This window comes from Phascolarctos cinereus, unplaced genomic scaffold (assembly GCF_003287225.1).
Source record: "Phascolarctos cinereus isolate Bilbo 61053 unplaced genomic scaffold, phaCin_HiC Scaffold_9;HRSCAF=440, whole genome shotgun sequence".
NCBI lineage: Eukaryota > Metazoa > Chordata > Mammalia > Diprotodontia > Phascolarctidae > Phascolarctos > Phascolarctos cinereus.
In genome coordinates this window covers 252,098,732-252,120,466 of record NW_027556402.1, presented here as the reverse complement: position 1 = coordinate 252,120,466, position 21,735 = coordinate 252,098,732, and the positions used below count along the sequence as shown (strand labels likewise).

General features: G+C 45.7%; 1 protein-coding gene across 1 annotated transcript; it reads right to left on the bottom strand.

Moving 5' to 3' along the window:
• Window positions 1–369: 369 nt before the first annotated feature.
• Window positions 370–18,215, bottom strand: MS4A1 (membrane spanning 4-domains A1). The gene is made up of 7 exons (XM_078148604.1): window positions 18,125–18,215; window positions 13,797–13,971; window positions 11,905–12,027; window positions 9,764–9,820; window positions 6,481–6,717; window positions 3,029–3,130; window positions 370–1,114 (listed from the first exon to the last, which is right to left on the bottom strand). The coding sequence occupies exons 1-7, from the start codon at window positions 18,157–18,159 to the stop codon at window positions 929–931; spliced, it is 915 nt and encodes a 304-aa protein (XP_078004730.1). The 5' UTR covers window positions 18,160–18,215; the 3' UTR covers window positions 370–928.
• Between the last annotated feature and the right edge of the window lie 3,520 nt (window positions 18,216–21,735).

The following is a 21,735-nucleotide window of genomic DNA, read 5'->3' as shown; positions in this document are numbered from 1 at the left end:
ATTTCAGTTTCATGTTATCTTTTACTGCCTCTATGTCTGGTTTGTTTAAGAGTATATCTCCTACCCATAGGTGAGAAAGATAGATGATCTGCTTCGCTTCTGTTTTTGAAATATTTTAAAAGTGATACGATCTTTAATGGGTCAGCTAGGTGACAGAGTGGATAGAGTGCTGGGCTTAGAGTTCAAATCTCGCCTCAGACACTTAACTAGCTGTGTGACGCTGAGCAAGTCATTTAACCTCTCTTAGCCCTAGTTTCTCAACTGTAAAATGAGGACATACTGGAGAAGGCAGTGGAGCTGCTCCGGTCTCTTTGGCAAGAAAATCCCAAACAGGGTCACACAGAGTTGGATATGACTGAAACCACTGAGCAGCAGCAACATTGATCTTTAATGTGAAGGTCTCACCATTTGGAAGGCACTGTGCCAGACCCCAGGACATGTGACCAAGAGCGAGAGTTTCCAGAAGAAGGTGGCAGGACACTCCTCCCAATGTTCTCTCGGCAGCGGCCTCGATGTGGCAAATTGCTTGTGCAGTGAGCGGGAGAAGTGTGAGGGGCGGGACAGAGGCAGCCCTTTTCCCTTCCATTAGGGAAGTGGGAGAAAATTGAGCTTTTCCATGTAAATAAGAACCTCTATCTCCGGTAAAGGCAGTTGTATGATTATTGAATCTCAGAGCTGAAATGGACTTCAGAAGTCTTGGCCAACTTGGACCTGAACAGAAATCAGCTTTAGTGGGATAAATGTTCGAAAAGCTGATTCTCTACCTGTTGCCTTTCTTTAAGGGCACAAAGGCAGATTTTGCTACCTACAGAGAAACGGAAAAGCATTCAGGTTCCTCCGTACGAACTGAAAAGCTGCAGGGAGGCACAGGGAGCGGGACAGATGTGGAGGAGAGTGGCAGGGAGAGAGGGAGAGCCAGGCAGCCCACTCAGGGCGAGCCCGAGCCGTCTTCTGGAGGCGTGCTTTCCTGGGGGGGATCTGGGAAGCTCGCTTCTTTCTCTTCTTCTTGAGCAGGGAGAGTTCCCATTTCTTCCTCATCCTTTGGCTGGGAGGGCACCACAGTTAGCTGGACCACCTGCTCCTTCCTTTCTGCTGCAGACAGGAGAAGCACGGTCTGCAACAGAAAGCCAGATGACTTTTCTTGTCATTTAACCGTCAGCACTTCCTAGTTCTTTGTCGGGTCCGTGGTTTCTACATCTTTAATTTAATGGATTATAGGACCATAGACTTAGAGCTAAAAGGGAGTAAAGGGGCCATTAAGTTTAATCCCCTCATTTTACAGAGGAGGAAACTGAGACCCAGAGAGGGTAGGTGACTTAGCCAAGGTCACACAGCATAGCAAGTGGCACACCTTTGTTAGTCCTTCTTACACCGTCCATGGCTATGTCCTGTCATCCTACAGGGCCAGGCCTGTTCCTTGTCCCCATCGTTCTGAAGATGCTTAAAGTCAAGCTATACCGAAAGTTAGCGGGCAACTTCCAGATTCACTGATTGGCTGGCTCTGGGAAGGAGCAGGCCCCTCAGAGGTGATTTAGTCCGGTGAGGATTTGGAACAAGAATCCCCATCCTAGAATTTGGTAAAATGGAAAGGGCTCAGAACTGGGCATCAGGAGACCTGCGCTTTCGTGTCTCTGCTGTTCTTCATTTGCTGTGTGACTTTGGGCAGGCTATTTCTTAGCCTCGACCTCTCGTCTCTAAAATGAAGGCTCACAGGAAACCAGCCCCAAAGCACTCTTTTTAAATGGCCTACCCTGTGATATGGGCATGAAGCAGAAACAGAATTTTGAAAAATAATGCATTGATTATGTACCTACTGTGTATATAGCATTGTGCTAGGAGGTAGAAGGCTTACATAGGACGCAGTTCTTGCCTTCACTTTAGTAGAATTTAGCATATACAGTTTTTAAATTTAAATCCTATCTTCTTGTCTCAACACTTTTTCTGTCATCTGTCATTTCCGTCACCTGCTGTTCATCTCCCTGTCTCCTTTACTCCATAAAAGACCATAGTGTCCTTTCCCCCTTCCTGAAAACCTTTAGGAGGTTGTGTTGAGGGGAAAGGGTACAGGGAGCTTTAGGCATACAGGCTTCATCCTTTTCTGTGCAATTATTGGCGTAGTTTCTTCTAGATTAGGAGTTTCGAGGGATTTTAGAGATCATTAGGGTTCAGTCCACTCATTTTACAAAGGAGGAAACTGAAGCCAGGGTGTGCACAGTAAGTGCTTTAAAGCTTGTTGATGTAACTGACAAGCCCAGAGAAATGTAAATAACATTATGGAGGTAGCAGACCCTGGATTTGTTTTTATTTATGAGGCATTGGGTTTTAAGCTCAAGTTGATTCCAAATTAAACTAAATATCTGGTGTTATATCTAAGACAGATTGAAGCTAATGCTCCATGGTGTCAAGTCAATGTTTATATTGTAAGGTTATGCTACGGTATGTTTGGGGAGAAAGAATGGTGGGAAGGTGTAATTCAACAGGATAAATTTATTCATATGGAAAGGATTGCTGTCAGTTTAGACAACAGCAGTCAGTCAGGTCATGGAATCATGCATGAGGGTCCCAGCAGCCAGCGTACAGTACAGAATCATTCTGGTTCTTCCCTAGCCAGTCTTTCTCTGAAGACATTTTGGGATGATCCTTTTTTTTTTTTTAAGGCCATATGCAAGAATTAGTTGCCTGGGGCTTAGGCTGCTTGGCATTACTTCTTAGTTGCCTGGGTACAAAGCAGCCGTGTATAGTTCCAGGCACTCTTTGTGATGCTTGACTGATGGACCGCTTTGTTCACCTGTATCAACTTAGTATGTCCTTAATGCCATATCCTTATTGAGTATTCTTCTCCTGCTGTGGCTAAGTAAATTTCTCATTTTTGTTAACTGTTGAATGTTTCATTTTGTGCCAGTATTGAACATAAACTATCAAAGGATAAGCCTGAGTCAGGCCCAGCCTTGATAGAGGAAAACCATGAATGGATCGTGGTTCTATAGCTAATAGGTCATGAAATCTTTGGGGTCAGGGCAATACTCACTGTTTGGGTACCAGAGCACCAGGTTTTCCATTCATCCTCTGCGATGCATGCTACCAAGAGGTTCTGGAGAAAAGTGAAAATCAGCATGATGGCCAAAATTCCCTGTAGAATGTCCAGAGAAGGAAGAGTGAGAAAATAATTGGATTTGAGTTTAAGGAGACTCATCGATAGATCATTGAGACTACAGCCTAGGTCAGAATCAGAGGTGGAATCTTAGAGGCCATCCAATCCAACCCCTATATTTTACAGATGAGGAAACTGAGGCCCAGTTTCATTTAAAAAATGGTGAGGTATCATAAGATTGGAGAACAATGTTCCAATTTAAAAAAAAAAACAACAAGAAGAGAATCTTCAAACTTCAGGCCAGTGAGCTTACCTTAACTCTGGGGAAAATTCTAGAATGGACCATTAAAGAGATAGGATGTCCAGAGAGGGAAGTGATAATTACAAAGAGCTGGTGTTGCTTCATCAAGAATAGGTCATGTAGGGCTACCCTAATTTCCTTTTTTTGGACAGAATTATTAAACTAACCCATGAATAATGATGCAGCTTACCTGGATTTTAGCACAGCTTTTGATAAAGTATTTCTTGCTGTTTTTGTGGAGAAGATGGAAAATTAGGGATTAGATGAGAAAAGTTAGACGGATTTAGAACTGGTTAGATGGTTGCACTCAGAGAGTGATTGTTAATGGCTCGATATCAGTGTGGCTTTAGGTCTCCAGTGGAGAGCTCCAGGGATCTGTGCGGTTTAACATCTTTAGCAGTCACTTGGTTAAAGACCCAGGTGGCTTGCTAGCTAAATTTGAAGATTACATCTAATTTGAAGAGGTAGGTATCACACTGCAGGACAGATTAATAATCTGAAAGGATCCTGACAGTCCAGAGCATTGGAGAGAACCTAGGAAGATGGAATCCAGTAGGGATAAGAGTAAAGCATTGTACTTGAGTACAAAAAAAAAAGATCAATTTTGTACAAATGAAGTACAAGATCAGTCAGTGTGCATTTTAAGCACCTACTGTGTGCCAGCTGCTGTGCTAAGTGTTGGGAATACAAAGAAAGGCAGAGACCTGTCTATATCCTAGAGGAGCTTCCAGTCTAATGATTGTGATGGGGGGGGGTGGGGAGAGAGTTAGACAGTACTGAAAGCACAATGTGAATCAGCAGAGCAGAGCGGCAGCCCAGAAAGCTGACACGATCTTGGGCTGCAAGAAAAGACGCAGAGCGACTGTGAAGAGCCCGTGGCCTGCCTTCACCCGATCTCCTCTGGAACGTTTGTCTAGTTTGGAATGTCACAGCTTACGAAGACCTCTGAAGGGTTTGAGAGGATCCAGAGGAAAGCCAGGCCGTGTAAAGATTGGTTGAAGGCTGTAGGGGGGATCCGCCTCAGGTGGGACACGAGAGCTCTGGCCTTGGTTGGAGGGATTTGACTGGTTCTCTTTGGCTCCAGACAGAGCCAGGAACAACGGGCAGAGGTTGCAGAGTGGCTAATGTAGGCGGATGTTGGGCAAACCTTAATGATGAGGACTGTCCAGAGTGGGTGGGCAGCCTGAGGGAGCAGGGGATCCCCTTCTCAGAGGCCTTCACGCGGAAGCCAGTGACCACTTGTTGGTGTTGTAGTGGGATTGCTGTTTGTCCTTTGTGCTCGAAGAGATCCATGACGTCAGTAAGGGGACGCTATGACTTGCAAGTGAATTGGATTTAAGTGAGGGAGGGCTGTGCAGAGTCACCAGCCTCATTTTCACCTCTGAAACCATCTGGGTCCAGTGGCCAGATGTAGATCAGGACAGCTTTGTAGTGGGGACTGTTTTCCCATATAGTCTGCGTCATGTATGTACTACTGCTGAAGTCCCTTCTGATTCAGTGATTCTGCGAAAGGTAAGAGAGCTTGCCCCAAATCCCATAGCTGGTGAATGTCAGAACTGAGACTGAGGCCCATGGCTTCTTGTGCCAGATCCTGTGGTCTTGGGCAGCTAGGCGGCACAGTGGATAGAGAACTGGCCTTGAAGTCAAGAGGACCTGAGTTCAAATCCAGCCTCAGACCAAACACTTGACACTTACTAGCTGTGTGACCCTGGGCAAGTCACTTAACCCCAGTTGCCACCCACAAAAAAAATAAGATTGCTTTTGGGGGCAGCTAGGTGGCATAGCGGACAGAGCACCAGCACTGAAGTCAAGAGGACCTGAGTTCAAATCCAGACTCAGACCAAACACTTGACACTTACTAGCTGTGTGACCCTGGTCAAGTCATTTAACCCCAATTGCCTTAAAAAAAAAAAGAAAAGAAATTAGAATAGCAGATCCTGTGGTCTTTTCATTGTATGATGTCTCCTGGCTCACAGGCACCTAAAGGTGCTGAATGGGTGAGATAGATTGTAGGATCCAGTCTGTATCTCTATCTGTATTTATATCTCTCTATCTGTATCTATTTGTATCTGCCTATATCTTTAGAGTGAGTCTTTGAAAAGCTGTATGGCTAAGGGGAGAGCCAGTGTGTAACTGAGCATGTGGAAAGAGCCCTGGCCAGAGTCAGGGGAGACCTCAGGTTTGGTCTCAGCTGTGACACTCAGGAGCTGGGTGTTCCCAAGAAGCCTATTGGTCGCTTTGACATTCATTTTCCTCATCTGAAACGGGCACAGTAATAACTATACTGTTCGCCCTTGTAGATGAGAAAAAGCTAGAGAAATGGGACCCGGAATTATTGAAGTGTTATCACCTCCTTCCCACTGATGGGGAGATAAACGGCTCACTTATCATCTAATATCTCACTTTTGGAACACTCCCTGAGACAGAGAGCTTCATGTGCAACCGTGATGCTTTTTCGTGGAATTCGTGAAAGAGAAATAGAATGCGTTTCTCTTCAATCACACAGTCACCACTCGAATGCAAACTGCTTCAGAAGCCTCCTGCTTCACCCCCTGCCTCTAGCTCCTCTCCTCTCTAATCTAGCCTCTACCCCGCTGCCAAATTGATTCCCGCAGAGCAGAGGTATGAGCCAGGTACTGCTTTGCTCAGAGAGCTTCAGTGGATCCTTGTTGTCTGCAGGATAAAATGGGAACTCCTTCCCAGTCTGGCTCCTTCCTGTCTTTCCAGAATTACTTTGTGTTATTCCCCATCATGTTGCACTCTAGTTGGAATCCTTGTGGTTCCTTATATATAGCATTCTGCTCCCACCTCTTGCATGCTTCCCTGTCCCACGTCTGGAGGGCCTCCCGGCCTCCCTTCAGGGCTGCCCGGGTTAATAGTGCTCTTCTCACCACCACTGAAATTGCTTTGTCTCTGTTTGTCTGTATGTCACATTTACTTATCGGTGTGCATCCTATGTTGCCGCCCCCCCCATCCTCCTTTGAATGTCAGCTTCCTGAGGACAGGGACTGTTTTGTGTTTCTTTGTTTCTGTGTCTTTATCCCAGTCTGTCTGCACATAGACGAATTAAAGCCCGGGAGGAACTTACCAAGAAGAGGGGCTTCACACTGAGACAGTACTGCTGCACGGCAGCGCTGTCCCCGGCTGGGCCGCTTGGCTCACAGCTGTATATGTTGACGTTTGGGTTGGCCGTTTGAAAGAGATTCAGACTTGGCAGTTTTAGAAAATGAGAAACAGTGAGATTAAATATGTCCATGATTAGAAGAATCATCCCGGAGATGGAGGAGAACAGGCTTATTGCATTCATTCCTAGCCTTGTGTTGACCTGCAATAGAGACACAAAGGGTCATGCTTGTTTTTGGCTCTTTCTTGCTGCTGGACTAATAGAATCTGATGATTGGATGGCACATTCAGAGGTTGTTGATTTTTGTCTGTGCTTGGAGGGAAGGCATGATTGAACTCCTCCCTTTGGCATTCAAAGCCCTCTGCAACTTGCCATCATCCTACCTTTCCATTCTTAACTACTGGTACACCTTCTACCTGTGTTAGACTCCAGTTAAACCACACTGCCCTTCTCAACACAGACACATCTTGAAATCTCCTTTATCATTTCTCAGTTTGTTTCCAATGCCCAGAGCGTCTTTCTGTCCGCTTCTCGTCGCTGAATTTCACCTGTTCTCTAAACCAACTTAAATGCCATCTCCTCCTGAAAGTTCTCCTCGGTTTCCCCTAGAGACTAACAGCTTGTTCCCGTTAGACTTCATGTAACATTTTGTCCCATGTCTCTGATACACTTATCATGTAACATCATGTGTATGCCACGCTGCTGAGAGGCAGTCTGGTATGATGGTTAGAGAGCTGGCCTTGGCATTGGGAAGCCCTGGGTTTAAATCCTGACTCTTGTACATAAATGGATAAATCATAAAACCTCTCAGTGCTACAGGTAACTCTCCGAGGCCGTAAGTTACCGATGAATGGCTGGTCTGCATTGTTGGAGAGATTTTCTACATTGGCAGATTTTCCTACAAATGAAATCACAGATGCCACCTCTACCAATCCTTAAAAGGAATAGAAAAGAAAAAGTTATTTGTATTGGGATCTTGTCCTGTACTAGATTGTGAGCTGCTTGAGGGTAGGCATCTGTATAAAGTAGGTTTTTAATATTTTATTGTTATATTTACTAACACCTGCCTTTCAAGTGTGCGTAGGAAGACTCCTCACCCAGTTGCTTGGCAGATGAATGCATGACTCTTAAGTAGAATAGTCATAATTCCCTTAAAGGTAGGGCCCATATCTTATTTCGGCTTTATATCCCATTGCTGAGCAGGTGCTGGGGGCTTAGGGTTACATATTTATTAGATTAAAAAGAATTGAAGGAAGCACTTCCTCCACCTTGAGGTGGCAAACACAGGGAGTGCGGGAGTGAATAGAGACACACAAGGTGGGATTCCAAGTATGTAGCACTGCAAGGAAGTCAGAAAGAGAAGGGATCATATTTGAATTGCCTGCTTCATGGGACTATTATTGATCTTAAAGTGCTATGTAAATGAGATGTGTTACTAATATTGTTATTAATTACTAGCATGTATACATAATTTCAAGGTTTGCAAAGCATTTTATGTGTGTTCTATTATTTTGATTCTTAACAACAATCTTAGGAGGTGTCCTCATTTTACTGATAAGAAGCTGAGGCCGAGGGAGGGGGTAAGTGACTTGCCCAGGATCCCACAGCTGGTAAATGTCTGTGAAGTGATATGAGTTCAGGTCTTCCAGGACTCTACCCACTGTGCTGTCTTGTTGCTTTGATATTATTATCAGCCCAGAAGAGTCAGAAAAAAAGCGATTGTGTTACATGGCATAAGCTAATGGTCACATAAAATGGGTGGCATCTCAAAGAGCAGCTGGCATCTATCTCACAGAACTGCCAGGAGGATGATGAGAGAAGATAAAAGGGGACAGCACCTTGAGAAAGCGCAGAGGTGCTGTCCACACCCAAGGGACTGATCTCAGCACAGAACTGTCGCCACCAGGGCAGAGAAATGATGGTGGCCGCCTGGAGGCTTTGGGGGATGGGCAGAGAGGGTGGTTTGTTTTTATAAAGACAAGAATATATTTCTGTCTCATTCTTCAGTATTTACAGTTGTTAATTATTTGGTTGATTGATTTTGCAATGTAGAGTTTTCTCAGTCCCACTATTAGTGTGCAAAGGTTATGGCTCACGTCAGTGGGGGAAGCACTGTGCCAATGAAATCACAAGTGCTTTGAAGTGGCCTGTAAGAAGAGCTTCCCAAACCACTGTGGCTCTCTGTGAGGCCATTGGGTGCTTTGTTCCTGGGTACTACAGTGCTAATGACCAACTTAGCAAGAATGAAGCAATCAGCATTTGTTAAGTGCCTACTGTGTGCATGCTGAGGATACAAATACCATGAATGAAAGAAATAATCCCTATACCCCAGGAGCTTAATCAGTTAAAATGGGAAGCTACTAGAAACCTGCTTCCCCTTCCAGTGAAGCTTGCCCTGGGTAGGCTTGTTGCCCCAGTGACCAGGTTTCCTAGTTGCATATCTGCAGGTGGGGGCCATTTGTGCTTGCCCTACTCTTTCATCCTCTCTAGAAGGCAGTCCAGAGGAGGGGAGGGGTTTTTCCATTTCTTACTTAGAAGACAAGCTAGCAATTTCCAGACTCTAAGACAAAGATGCTTAACTATTTTTAGGTGTCCTCAATGCCTCTGGCAGGCAGTCTGGTAAAGGCCATGGATCTTTTCTTAGAAAAATGGTTTTCATTGCATAAAATTACCAAGGAAACCAATTATATTGAAGTACAGTGATCAGTGTATTTTTTAAAAAAGTATACAGACCAAAGGTTAAGAACTCCTGCTAAGAAGAGACTCATACTGTGTTTCTTTTTCTTTTCTTTTTTAAAGCAATTGAGGTTAAGTGACTTGCCCAGGGTCACACAGCTAGTAAGTGTAAAATGTTTGGCCTGAGGCTAGATTTGAACTCAGGACCTCCTGACTTCAGGGTTGGTACTCTATCCACTGTGCCACCTAGCTGCCCCGCATACTGTGTTTCCCGGGCAGTTCTCCTGGCCCCACCACCTTGGCTTATTACTCCAGTAATGCAGTACCCCCTTCGGGAAGCTTTTTGATCACAGTAGGGTTTGCTCATTAGTGACTATCTTAGCGATTCTAATGCCCTAAACAAGGCCACTCTCAGAATGTCCAGCAGTATCATTCCATGTCACTTGTTTATGCCCTGAGGAATGTGGTTCATACAAATTATATAACTGCCACCAAATTATCAACAGCTAGCCCTTGGAGATTCTCTCTCCATTCCTAAGCCTTCTGAAGAGAGGGAAAATCTTTTACTTGCCAGGCAACTTCTGGAAGTTTTCTCTGCTGCCACCAAGAATGATCCCGAGGTGATGTACTGTGATTGGGAAAAAAAAGGCCACGATTATTCACCATCTTTTCAGAGAGCAGTCCACAGTCATCCGTACACATGCTAAAGCTAGATGGATTCCTGGGGTGAGGACTGGGGAGGAGTCAAGGCAGACACCAAAGGTGCCATAAAGCCATGCATCTGGACTCTTTTGATTCCTACATCTTCCCCACTTCCCTGCTCCCCTGCCCCCATTTAATTTTTTTCCATTCCCTATTGCTTGGAAGATCAAATATAAACTTCTCTGTTTGGCGTGCACACCACTTCAGAACCTGGCCTCAGTCTACCTTTCCAGCCTTATTACATATTCTTCCCTTTCACATATTCTGTGGCAGAGTGTCAGACTCAGGTTTGTAGGCAGCCCAAACCAGATTAAAATCTAATTTGGAAGTATTTAAGAAAATAAATACAAATACAACACAACATAGATAATGTTAATTTGTGGTTTTCAAAGTTATTATGCAGCTGCAGGGATCCATCTCTATTCGAGTTTTACCCCACTGCTAGGCAGCACAGTGCACAGAGTCAGGAAGACTCATCTTTGTGAGTTCAAATCCCGCCTCAGACACTTACTGGCTGTGTGACTCTGGGCAGGTCATTTCACCCTGTCCGCCTCAGTTTCCTCATCTGTCAGATGAGCTGGAGAAGGAAATGGCAAATCACTCCCGTATCTTTGACGAGGAAACCCCAGTGGGTTCACAAAGAGTTGGACTCAGCTGAAACAGCTTGGCAACAACAGTCTAGCTTAGCTGCTGGCGTGGTAGCAGGAACTCAAGTGCTTGTTGTCTTGACTGGCATTTAGAGCTACTTAGGATAAAGATCAAGATCCCTTCCTGCTTCCAACCTCTGCGTCCTTACTCTCTGCACACGCTGTACCTTCCAGCCACACTGGCCCATATATACAGTCCCTCCTCGATTTGCCATCTCTGTGTTTTTGCTCTGTCTGTCCCCACGACTAGAGTGTTTGACCCTTTCATCTCCGCTTCCTTCATAAATTCCAGCTGCTTCTGGAGGACCACCCCCACCCCCAGGTGTTAATGTCTTCTCCTCTGATTGCTCTCCTTCTACTCTGTGCAGTGAGGTAGCACAGTGAATAAAGTGCAGGGCCTGGAGTTGGAAGACCTGAGTTCAACTCCAGCATCAGACACTTTATAGCTGGGCCTATCACTTAGCCTCTGTCTGCTTCCATTTCTGCTGCTATAAAATGGGGATAATAAAAGCACCTACCTCCGGAGGTGTTTGTGAGGATCGCATAAAGGTTATTATTATTATTATTGTTATCATATTCTTTTCCATCTTGTACATGCCAAGTTATTTATACCTTTACACTGTGAGCTCCTTGGATGCAGAGACTGAGTTTTTGCCTTCCTTTTTATCTCCAGTGATTAGCATGGTGTTTGGCATACAGTAGGTGCTAAATAAATGCTTGTTGATTTGGGTTAGGAAGATAACTAGGAGAGAACATTGCCACAGATGCGAAGAGATACCAGTACCTAAGGGGTGATGGTCAGCAGGGTCCAAACATGCAGAGAGGTGAAGGAGAATAGTAGGGGGAAGGCCAGTGTTCTGAACTGCTGTAAGCTTTGGGAGCAACACCGGAACTCACGCTGTGCGAGCCTGAGAGATGAATGAGTGCCACTGGGGAAGCGGAGGCAGCGAAGGGAGGGCGGGCTGTGCTTTGTCTGTTTGTGTCCTCGCCAGCTTCCTCTCTTCCAAATGGGTCATAATGGTTGTCAGGGATGCTGTAGAGGGCTGGTCAGGGAGAGGGCAGACTGGATGTCTCTGAGGCTCTGTCCAGTGCCGATTCTGAGATTCTGTAACTAATGGAGGCCTGCTGTCTTTGTTTTCGTGCTTTTTTTAATTAACAGGCTGGCCTGTTGTTGTTGTTATGGTGACTGTTGTTGGCCACCTTCTGTGCTATTGTTTTGGTCACAGTAGCCTCTTTCCTATCTGGACTCTTCTCTCTGAATTGGAGATTCAATCAGGCAAAATTCTCATGGTAATATCCAGAGCTATGTCTGCATCACCCAATGACCTTTATTGTAATTATTATTATTATTATTATTACTTACGATAATGCCTCCCCAGAAGGGGTACCACACTGCCACACAGATGGCAGCATATGTGCCCACGGGCACCGTCAGCAGAATCCCCCCCAGTCCGAAGTGGAACAGGCCAATCATGATCTGGACAGCCTGCAGTGTGAGAGAATGAGGTGATGAAAAGGGAACAGAAAGTGGTACCCACTCACTCATTCATTCATTCAGCATTCACAAACCATTTATTAAGAAGTGCCTACTGTGTGCGAGAGAGGCAGTGTAGCCTGCTGGATAGCCTTGAAACTAGAAGCCCTGGGTTCAAGTCTCATCCCTGACACACACACGGGCTGTGGGATCCTGAGCTAGTGACTACTTCTTAGTCCTTCAGGCAACTCTTCAGGCCTAAACATTGCAGAGGCTTTGCTGCCTGGTGTTAGGAAGTTTCCTTATCCGGAAATTCCTACGGGGCAGTGGAGATGCGGAGCTCAGTTCCCTCAGCTAGGGGAGACACAGAGTTTAGCTCAGGTAAGGTCCCTGGCCTCAGGAAGCTGGCTGTCTGGGGAGGGATCATTCCTCCTCTATTTATTCTGTATCGACTTAAATATGCCCTCGTCACCTCTACCTGAATGTGTGTTCCTTGTGAGAAGAGGTTGTCTCCTTCCCTGGACGTGCCTGACTCAGTGCCTGCTATACAACAGGTGCTCAGTAAAGGCTTGCTAATTCGTTGGTTGATGGATCAGAGAATCATAGATTTAGATCAGGAAACAGCCATAGACATGATCTTGTCCACCTTCCCCTGGTTTTACAGAGGAGGAGACTGAGGCCCAGAGACTGCAAGTGACAGGTAGTAGAGTTTGGGACAGGACAAAAGCATGAGTAAATGTGATTATGTGTATTTGAATCATGCCTTTATTAGAGTCTTACAAACTAAGGTCTGAGGTTTAAGCACCCTTCAAGAAATATTTATGCATTAGTACATACTATGCATAGGGCCCTGGGTTACCTACAAAAACAAGGGGGCAGTGGTTCCTGACTGGGACAGTCATGACAGGCTTCCTGCTAGAGGCGATTCTTGAGTGAGGCTTAGCACTTATGGATATTAGGACCTTGCCAGGCTTGAGCAACTGTAGAGTAGGGCTACCAGAAGAACGGAGCAGTTGTTAAGCACCTGCAGTTTTATGTGCAGGTCACTGCTGCTGTGGCCAATGAGGATTGTTTCAGTTTGATTCCACAGACATTTGTAGTTGCAGGAACTGGGGGTCTTTAGATGAGAAGGGAGAATACTTAGGGGGCACAAAATAGCCACCTTTCAAGGCTTCAAAGAAGAGGAATGAGACTTGGTCTGCTTGGCCCCTGAGGGCCGAAGCAGGAACATTGAGAAGAAGGTACAGAGAGGCAGATTTCAGTCTGACTTAAGGAAACTTCAGAGCTGTCCCGGACTGAATGTGGTCCATGAATAGGGCACTGTCAACTCAGGCACGGGAAGACTTGTATTCACATCCCCGATCAAGCACTTAACCGGCTGTGGGAGCTTGGGCCAGGCCCTTAAATTTCCTGTGCTTCAGTTTCCTCGTCTGTAAAAAGAGGGTGGGCAGTGTGGCAGAGGGCATTCTTGGGCAGGCACTGGTTGTCCTAAATGGACTCTAAGGTCCCTTCCGGACTCCTGTGGCTTAGAGTTTTTTATTAAAAAACCAAACAAAACCAAACAAAAAAACCTCTTTCCTGGTTATCAGTCTGGTGGAACATATACCCTGCATTGATATGGGGTGAAGGTGTGAGGGGACCAGCATCTCCTGCCCTTGTGGCCTAGAGAAGGGGTCACACTCTGCCTCTCTGACACACCTAAGAGACACGAGCCTTGGTGGTCATGCTTTGCCGTGCAGGACTTGACTGAGAAAATGGCTGCATTTTTAGAGGGAGCGTACAGACTTACCCCCAAGAGCTTTGGATTCTCTCCTGAAGAAACTTTGCAAGGTGGGACTTTGTAACAGGGACCCTCTCCTGAGGACCATCTTTTGGCCTGGCTGTGTGGTGCTGGGATCAGCCAGGAAAGTTCCACTGACTGAATTTCTTGGGGTCATCATTTTGTTCTCAGAGGTCCTATAAGAAGGGATGAGACGAGTTGCTCTGGGTCCTCCCTCTCATGTGCAGATCCTCCATTCCACTAGCTAGCCACTCGTTGCTGTCCTCCCTAACCCTTCCCTCTTGGCTGCCACTCTGGCCGGGGCTCCCTCTAGGCTGCAGACCATCCGAGCTCGGGACTGGCCACTGAACGTGCATCAGCAGAGTCAGAGGTGGTGGGTTCAAATCCCACTCATTGATGCTCTTCACTTCAGTAAAATGTTGACCTCTGAACTTCCTTCCACCTTGGGCTCTGTGGTCCTCCAAAGGGGCAGGAGCCATGTACCCACCAAAGGGAGATGACTGCTCAGAACCATAGGCTCTTAGAGGTACCAGCTGGAAGGGACCTCAGAAGCCTCTAGTCAATCAGTGGGCGATTATTAAGTTCCTACTCTGTGCCAAGCACTGGGGATACAAAAAGAGGCCTTGAGGCGCTCACGCCCACATTGTGTAGATCAGGCAGTGGAGGCCCAGGGAGGGAAGGGGACTTTGCCAAAGTTTGCACATAAGTATCCCAGGTAGGGCTTGAGGCCAGCTACCCTGCCTCGAGTCTGTGAAGGGAAAACAGCTTCCCTGGAGCCCTCTGCTGGGTCTTCTCTGGGGCCTGGCTTTTCTTGGCTCAGTTTCCTCTGCCTGCACTGATGGTACCTTGATTATCTCTTCCTGAAATACTGCTCGTCAAATTTATTTATCTCATCCTAAATAAAATCAGTGGGCAGCTAGGTGGCACAAGGGATAGAGTGCTGGGCCCAGAGTCAGGAACACCCGAGTTCAAATCTGGCCTCAGACACTCACTAGCTGGGTGACCCTGGGCAAATCACTTCATCCTGGCTGCCTCAGTTTCCTCATCTCTAAAATGAGCTGGAGAAGGAAATGACAAACCACTCCAGTATCTTTGCCAAGAAAGCACCCAGTGAGGTCATGCAGAGTCAGACTGAACAGCAATAAAGTAAGGTCAAAGTTCATAGTGTAGCTCTAGGGCAGCTCCCTCAGCTAGCTGCTAGATGGAGGAGAAAAATGCCTTCCTGATTAGAGCTGCTGTTTTGTAAGGTAGTGAGTTCTCCTTCAGTGGAAGTATTCAAGCTAAAGTTGAGTAATCCCTTGTTCAGAGGGGTCATAGAGGGGATTTTTGTTCAGTTTGGGGTTGGGCCAGATGATCTCTGAAGTCTTCTCCAGCTGAGATTCTTCCCTTCCATCATGTGACCTGCAACTTCTCTCATCTCATATATTCTCTCTGAATCTACCTGCTCAGTATTGGTTCTCAGGGCATGTCATTTCAGGGTTCTGCCTCGTCCTTTGCATGTGGGGAGCTCACCTAAGATCTGGAGGGAGTCTGTGGAATGAAACTTCCATGGAAGGCAGCCCAAGGGAAGCTGTGGCCCCAGAAACACTCCCCCCGCCCTCCCCGCCCCATGCGTCCCCTCTTACACTCAGACACCCTCAGATTGGCCAGTATGGGATGGTACGTCTCAGGGAAGGCCTTACCTAGGGTGCTTATTTAGCCTGCCTCAGTTTCCTCTCAGCATTCTATAATGTCACCAGAAAAGAAAACACCAAAGGGTTTTAAAAATTGCCCCTGTCATTCAGTAGCTGGGCAAGTCTCTTCATCTCTTTCAGTTTCCATTTCCTCCAAAGAGCCCCAGCCCCAGTTTGTAAACTAGCAGATCGCTTGTGCCCAGAGACATGGTTGTGTCAGTACAACTGTTTTTCCTTAATGATAAAAAATTGTGCTTCCTAAAGTGAACCTTTATTCTAGGGGTTCTTAACTTGAGGTCCTCAGACTTCTAAGGTATCCATGGATAAATTCAGAGGGACCATAAACTTGGATGGAAAATAATGACATCTTTATTTTTAGTAACCTCTCACTGAAAGTTTGCATTTCTTTCAGTTATGATTTTAAAAAACTCATTATTCTGAGGAAGGATCCCTACATATGCTCCCCATAATCCCAGAGGTAACCATGGTCCACAAAAGGTGAAGAACCTCTGCTTTATACCAAGAACTTTTAAGGGAAGCACAAAAAGCCAGACCATAAGCTTCCAGTGAAACAATAGGACAAAGTCCTGTGGAGTGGGGACCGTAGATAAAAACAGGGCCATGGGAGCAGAAGAGCGCAGGGCTCCAAGGTTGCCCAGACAGCCCAGTCTTCCAAGGAGGGATGTCATATGTCCACATGCAGCAAATGGAGGCTGCTGGATTTGGCCCCACGGCCTCAATTTACAAGCCCGTACTAAGTGGTTGGTCCCATCCCCCCAGGCTGTGAAGGCACCTGCTCCAAGCCTTAGCTTCTTCCCTGTTCTTGTGAGAATCAAATGAGATGATGAATAGAAAGGGCTGTATTGTAGGCAGGGCAGCTATCCAGAGCGCCCCCTCCTGATTGGCAGAGGACAGTGGGGCCTCATACCTTACTATGCTTAATAAATGCCGCTTGAGTGAATGAACATGGGAGGAGGCCGACCCCTCTATATACACGGCTCCTCCTCCATCCCCCTTGCCTTGAGTATTCAATAGAAATAAGCTACAGAATGCCCAATAAGTATTGTTAGTGGGATGGTCAGAGCTACCAGGACAACTTACCCCATACGGAATTGTATCACACAGAGCTAGCTAGCATCTTTGTGTTGAGAGGTAGATGCATTTCGGCAGCAGGCAGGCCCTAATGGTCTGATGTCAGGCTGCAAGAGGTGCCTGTTCCACAGCTCCCTCTGTCCCTATCCCCTCAATTTTCCATGGGGTGGTCGTGCTCTGTTCTTGGCCTATCTAGGGAAGGCTTGCCATTTTACAGAAGGTGATGTTTGTGGCTATGCTAGGCGGCCGCTTTGTGAGACCAGTGGGTGCAGTGGGCCTGACTTCAGGTCTGCTCTCCATAGCATCACTTCCTTGTGTGCAAAACCAAGATGTTGGACCAGATGGCCTGGGAGATCCTTAACATCTCTGACATTTTTGCAACCAAGCCTAGTGTTGGTGCCCTCCCCTCTTGAAAGAGCTCCACCCTGTTCCACCTCGGGCAGAGCCTAGCTTCTGTTTTTCAAGGAGGATTTTCATCTGTTAATCCTCATTAAGAGGTGAACAGGACAGATGTTACTGCTGTGGAGAGTAACATTTTATGGAGCCCTAAACCTCCCAAGGCATCAGATTCATGGGTCAAGTGAAGGAGCCTCCTGAGTCCCTTCCAGTTCTAGGGCTATAGTCTTATGATACTGTGAAATGATATTAGAGGAATAACAGACGTTTGGGGCTGGGGCCTTGCCTATGTCACACTGAAATTCACATAGCCCTGTGAAGTCTCTTTCCCAGGTTTCACAGTTGATCTAACACAAGATTGAAGGAAATGATAACAGTTTATATTTATGTAGTGCTCTATTTGGTATTCTAAGATCTCCATAGCCTGGTCCCCTCCTCCCTTTCTAGTCTTCTTATACTTCACTCTCCTTGTGTTCTCTTTGATCCAGTGACTCTTTCTGTCTGTCCCTTGAACAAGACCCTCCCTCTCCAGACCCTAGGAACTTTTACCAGTGTCTCCCATGCTTGGAAAGTTCTTCCCCCTCACCTTTGCCTTAGGAGTTTTTGGGCTTCCTTCAAGTCTTAACTAAAATCCTGCCATTGACAAGAAGCCTTCCCAGTTCTCCTTACTCTTATTTCCATTCCTTGAATTTTTCCAGTCTTTATTTTGGTTGTAAATAGTTTTTCTGTGTTCTCCCTGAATTAAACTGTGAGCTTACTTATGGGTGGGGACTGTTCTTTTTTGTTTTTGCCTTTCATCGTATCCCCCTAGGCTCAGCCTAGGCACAGTGCCTGGCACCTGATAGGTACTTAATGCTTGCTGACTGTCTGCTTTAGAGTTTACTAGGTGCTTTTTCCCACACCAGTTTTATTATCTTGATTTTAATAGTCAGTAAACTAATGCTCTGAGTGGTCCAAGGTCCCCCAGTGATGTGGATATGAATGGTGCCCTAAGGGCTAAGAGAATATTAAGGGTTCTTTTTCTAGTACCTTGTGAAGACCCTCCTGAGCTTGAGTCCTAAAGTCTCCTCCCCTTATCTTGAGATACCATAAAACTTCCCTTATCCTGGACCATAAAATTCCTTGTCTCCCTCATCCTGAATCATAAAATTTCCCCTCTCTTCCTTACCCTGAGTCCCCTATCCTGTCATCCATCTTCTTCATCTTGTGTCATGACAGCTCCCCCTTATCTTGTAAGCAGCCGTCTTCCTCATTCTGTTTTTATAAAAAGACATTCTGTCTTTATAAAAAGTCCCCCTGTAAATTGCTAGGCCTTCTTCTAGGGCTAGCCCCCTGCTTTTGCAGCAATAAAGCTCCCATTAATTAAGAGAAAGTCGTCTAAGTGAATTCTTCCACACTTGAACTGCTCTCCTAAATCTAAACCTCAACACCAGAGAATAAGTGTGGGATCTTTGCTATAGGTCTCAGTCTCCCTGGGCCAATGTAGAGCTCTTTCTGCCACCTCCCAATTGCTCTTAATCTACTCTAACTTGCCAGAGGAGAACGGTGGAAAGGTCTGCCACTCAGATGATGGAAATGCTTAAGCCTTAGCCCATACTGAATCTGCTGGGCCACGCTAACTTTCTCATCTGATACTTTTAGATGGTGTTAAAGGGGATAAAAGGCACCTACCTGTGGGGTCCTGTTGGGGTTGTCCAATTGATGGGGTCAAAGCAACCGGAGAAAGGAACCTTTAGTCAGCCAGCCTTCTGCAGGTAGGTGTGAAGGCAAATGGGGGAGGCCTTGGTTAGACTGGGCTGAACCCAAGCAGGTGACAGGAAATACCTAGCTACAGACCCCTTCATCCCATGCCCTGCAATCACCAACAACCCCAGAAGATGCTGCAAATGGAAACATCCTGAAACATCTTAGTTTCACTTCCTGAAAGGGATTCCCTGGGGGACCCTGGGGAACTGTGCCAGGCCTGAATTAGAAGATGTTTGAAGTCCCCACCCAGGGGACAGGTGTAGAATGAGGGCTCTGAGGGGTGAAAGGACTTGTGGGAATCCCCAGCAATTTGGTAATGGCTTCTGTAGAATGCCATTTTTACCTTTCATTTAATTTTTATTTATTTATTTTTTTTTGTGAGGCAGTTGGGGTTAAGTGACTTGCCCAGAGTCACACATCTAGTAAGTGTTATGTATCTGAGGCCAGATATGAACTCAGGTCCTTCTGACTCCAAGGCCTGTGATCTTTCCACTACACTTTTACTTTTAATTTCATTTTGGTGGGGGACTGGGGAGGAAGTATCTCTGCAGTTAGGATCCACAGGGAGTATGTATTAGAACTCCCTTTAGAAATTAGTTACAAATCTGGACTCAATTTTTTTGTTTAGTTGGTTGTCCAGACTTTAGAAAGAGTTGGAGAAAATGTGAATAATGCACAGTCAACTCAAAAGTGTGTCTTGCTTGCAATTCATGCCCCCCCCCACATGTTGTTAAACATTTATTAGCACAGTTCTATCAAAGGATCTTCAGACCTACAAAGGTTTCTTATTATTAGGAAAAAAAAATATTATCGTACGACTCGTTCTGCTTTTCTTCCTTGGGTTTCACATAAGGAGCACTCTTGTATCTCCATGTACTTACCTTTCAGGAGGGTAGAGTCATTCAGTTCAGTTTCAGTTCACCAAGTGCTTCATTAAGCATCATGTGAGGACCGGAGATTTTTATTTTAACCGGCCTGATGATTTCACTGGAATCGGGAACTTCCAGTGAGGACGTTGCTTTTATGCATGTGTGTGTGTGTGCTCCATGACTTGGGCCTGCACTTAACTGTCTGCTCTGAGGGCTAGGATCATGTCTTCTCACAGCTTCTCCAGCTCCTGCTTTTAAAGGGACGTTACATAGTGCAGACTGATAAAAGATGCACACAGTGAACTCCCTTGTGCTCTGCTTCCCACATTTAGTGGTATCTCAGGAATAATGATTTCCATATCAGTAAGCCTCTGATAAATATGTAGAATATGTTATAAATAATGCAGTTAATTTATGAATTGTAGTATCTTAAATTTAGTATGCATATACTGTATTCAGTGCCCATAGTGAGGTGTCACATTCCCATTCTCTGGACAGTTGTAGGATTCAGCCAAGTTAAACTTAATAGACATTTACTAGTCAAGCATTTAGTATGATTTATTTGTTCATAAAGCACCTTACTAAATGCAAATAAATTTGCTGGGTGGCCTGGCTATAAAAACAGAAACAACACAGCCCTGCCCTCCAGGAGCTTGCATCTGGTGAGTGGGGGTAGGTGGCAGTGGTTTGGTGATTTAGAAATATGGTCTGTACCCAGGTAAGTAAATATAAGGAATGGAATGACATTTGATGGAGAGGTTGCTTGCAATTGGGAATATTAGGGAAAGCTTCCAGTAGGAAAAGGCACCAGCTGAGACAGACTCTAGTGTCCTGTGTGCGTGTGTGTGTGTGCGTGTGTGTGTGTGTGTGGTCGAGACCCCTGGAAAATGGCTCCCATGGGTGGAATACCTTGGGATTACATTACCACTGGAGAAAGCCCAGGGAGCAGCTAAAGGAAGAGAAAGATTTAGAGACGTAGGACAGAGGAAGAAGTAAATTCCAGTGGATGCAAATGCACTGAGGGAGGAGGAGGAAGGTTGATTTCTGGGGTAACTGCAGTCAGTTCAGTTTGGCTAGAACAAGCAGGGCCTTTGAGTGAATGAGGTGAAGTTCAGGTGTAGAAAAGACAGGTTTAGAGCCAGACTGTGGAGGGCCTCAGATGCCCAGCAGAAGCCGCATCGTATTCTAGAGGCGACACGGGGACACTGAACATTTTTGCCACCCAGGTACATGAACTAACTGTGCCTTGTTCCTCTGGCAGCTCTAGGTGAGGTTCGTTGGGAGAAAAGAAATGGGAAGTAGAGAAAGTTCAAAAGATCTGAAGGTAATTTAGACAAGGGAGTGGAAGGGACTAAATCAGGGCAGACTATTTTCTGGCCAAGTGCCTTGTCCAGATCACTCAGGGAAGTGTCAGAGGTGTGACTTAGACCCAGGGTTTTCTGGCTCCCCGCCTCCCGAGTGAAGGGGGTGAAGCAAGGAAAAACGACGTTGAGATTTTAAACTCAGTGTGGAAGCGTGGTAATGCCCTCAACAACTCTGGGAACATTTGGAGGAGGGGCAGCTTGAGATGTGGGAAGGTGGTCACTTCTGTGTTGGACATTTTTATATTAAGATCCTAGTGGCTTCAATGAGACAACATACTGAAACTTTGAGGATGCAGCCAAAACATTTTATATCTCTGTATCTCTAAAATTTTGTAACTCTTTTATCAACAAAAGAGAAAAAGGGCAAATCAATAAATTCGACATCTGACTAAAAAAGTGGAAAAAAAATGGCAAAACTGTGAATATAATTGTTAATGTAATGACCAAAATTTGTTAATACTGATTGTATTATGGACTGCCTAAACCTCTTATCCTGACAGTGCCAAAATTCTCGTAATGTCCTTATGATGGGGGATGAGACCTGGATGCCTAAAAGGAAGAGACCACATCTTTGAAAGCAACCCACTCACTAAAGTTTCCCATGCATTTCAGTAGCTTAACTAGAGAAAAATCGGCTCCCCAGGTTGATCATCACTTATCATCTTACTCTTAAGATACTTACTCTTCTCCTTCTCCTTCCTGGGCTTTACTGGCTAGATTTCTTCCTTAAAGACCAAGCCTTAAATCCAGTTCACTCTGGATCTCTTGGATTGGACAATAGGTTCCTGCCCAAGCACCAC

Coding starts and splice junctions, on each gene's coding strand:
- MS4A1 (XM_078148604.1), bottom strand. CDS start 18,159: ATGAAGAAGATGGATGACAGGATAGGGGACTCAGG. Junction 12,028..13,796: donor AAGCTCTTGGGGGTAAGTCT/GTACGCTCCCTC, acceptor CTCACACTGCAG/GCTGTCCAGATCATGATTGG. Junction 3,131..6,480: donor GTGTGAAGCCCCTCTTCTTG/GTAAGTTCCTCC, acceptor GACATTCTACAG/GGAATTTTGGCCATCATGCT.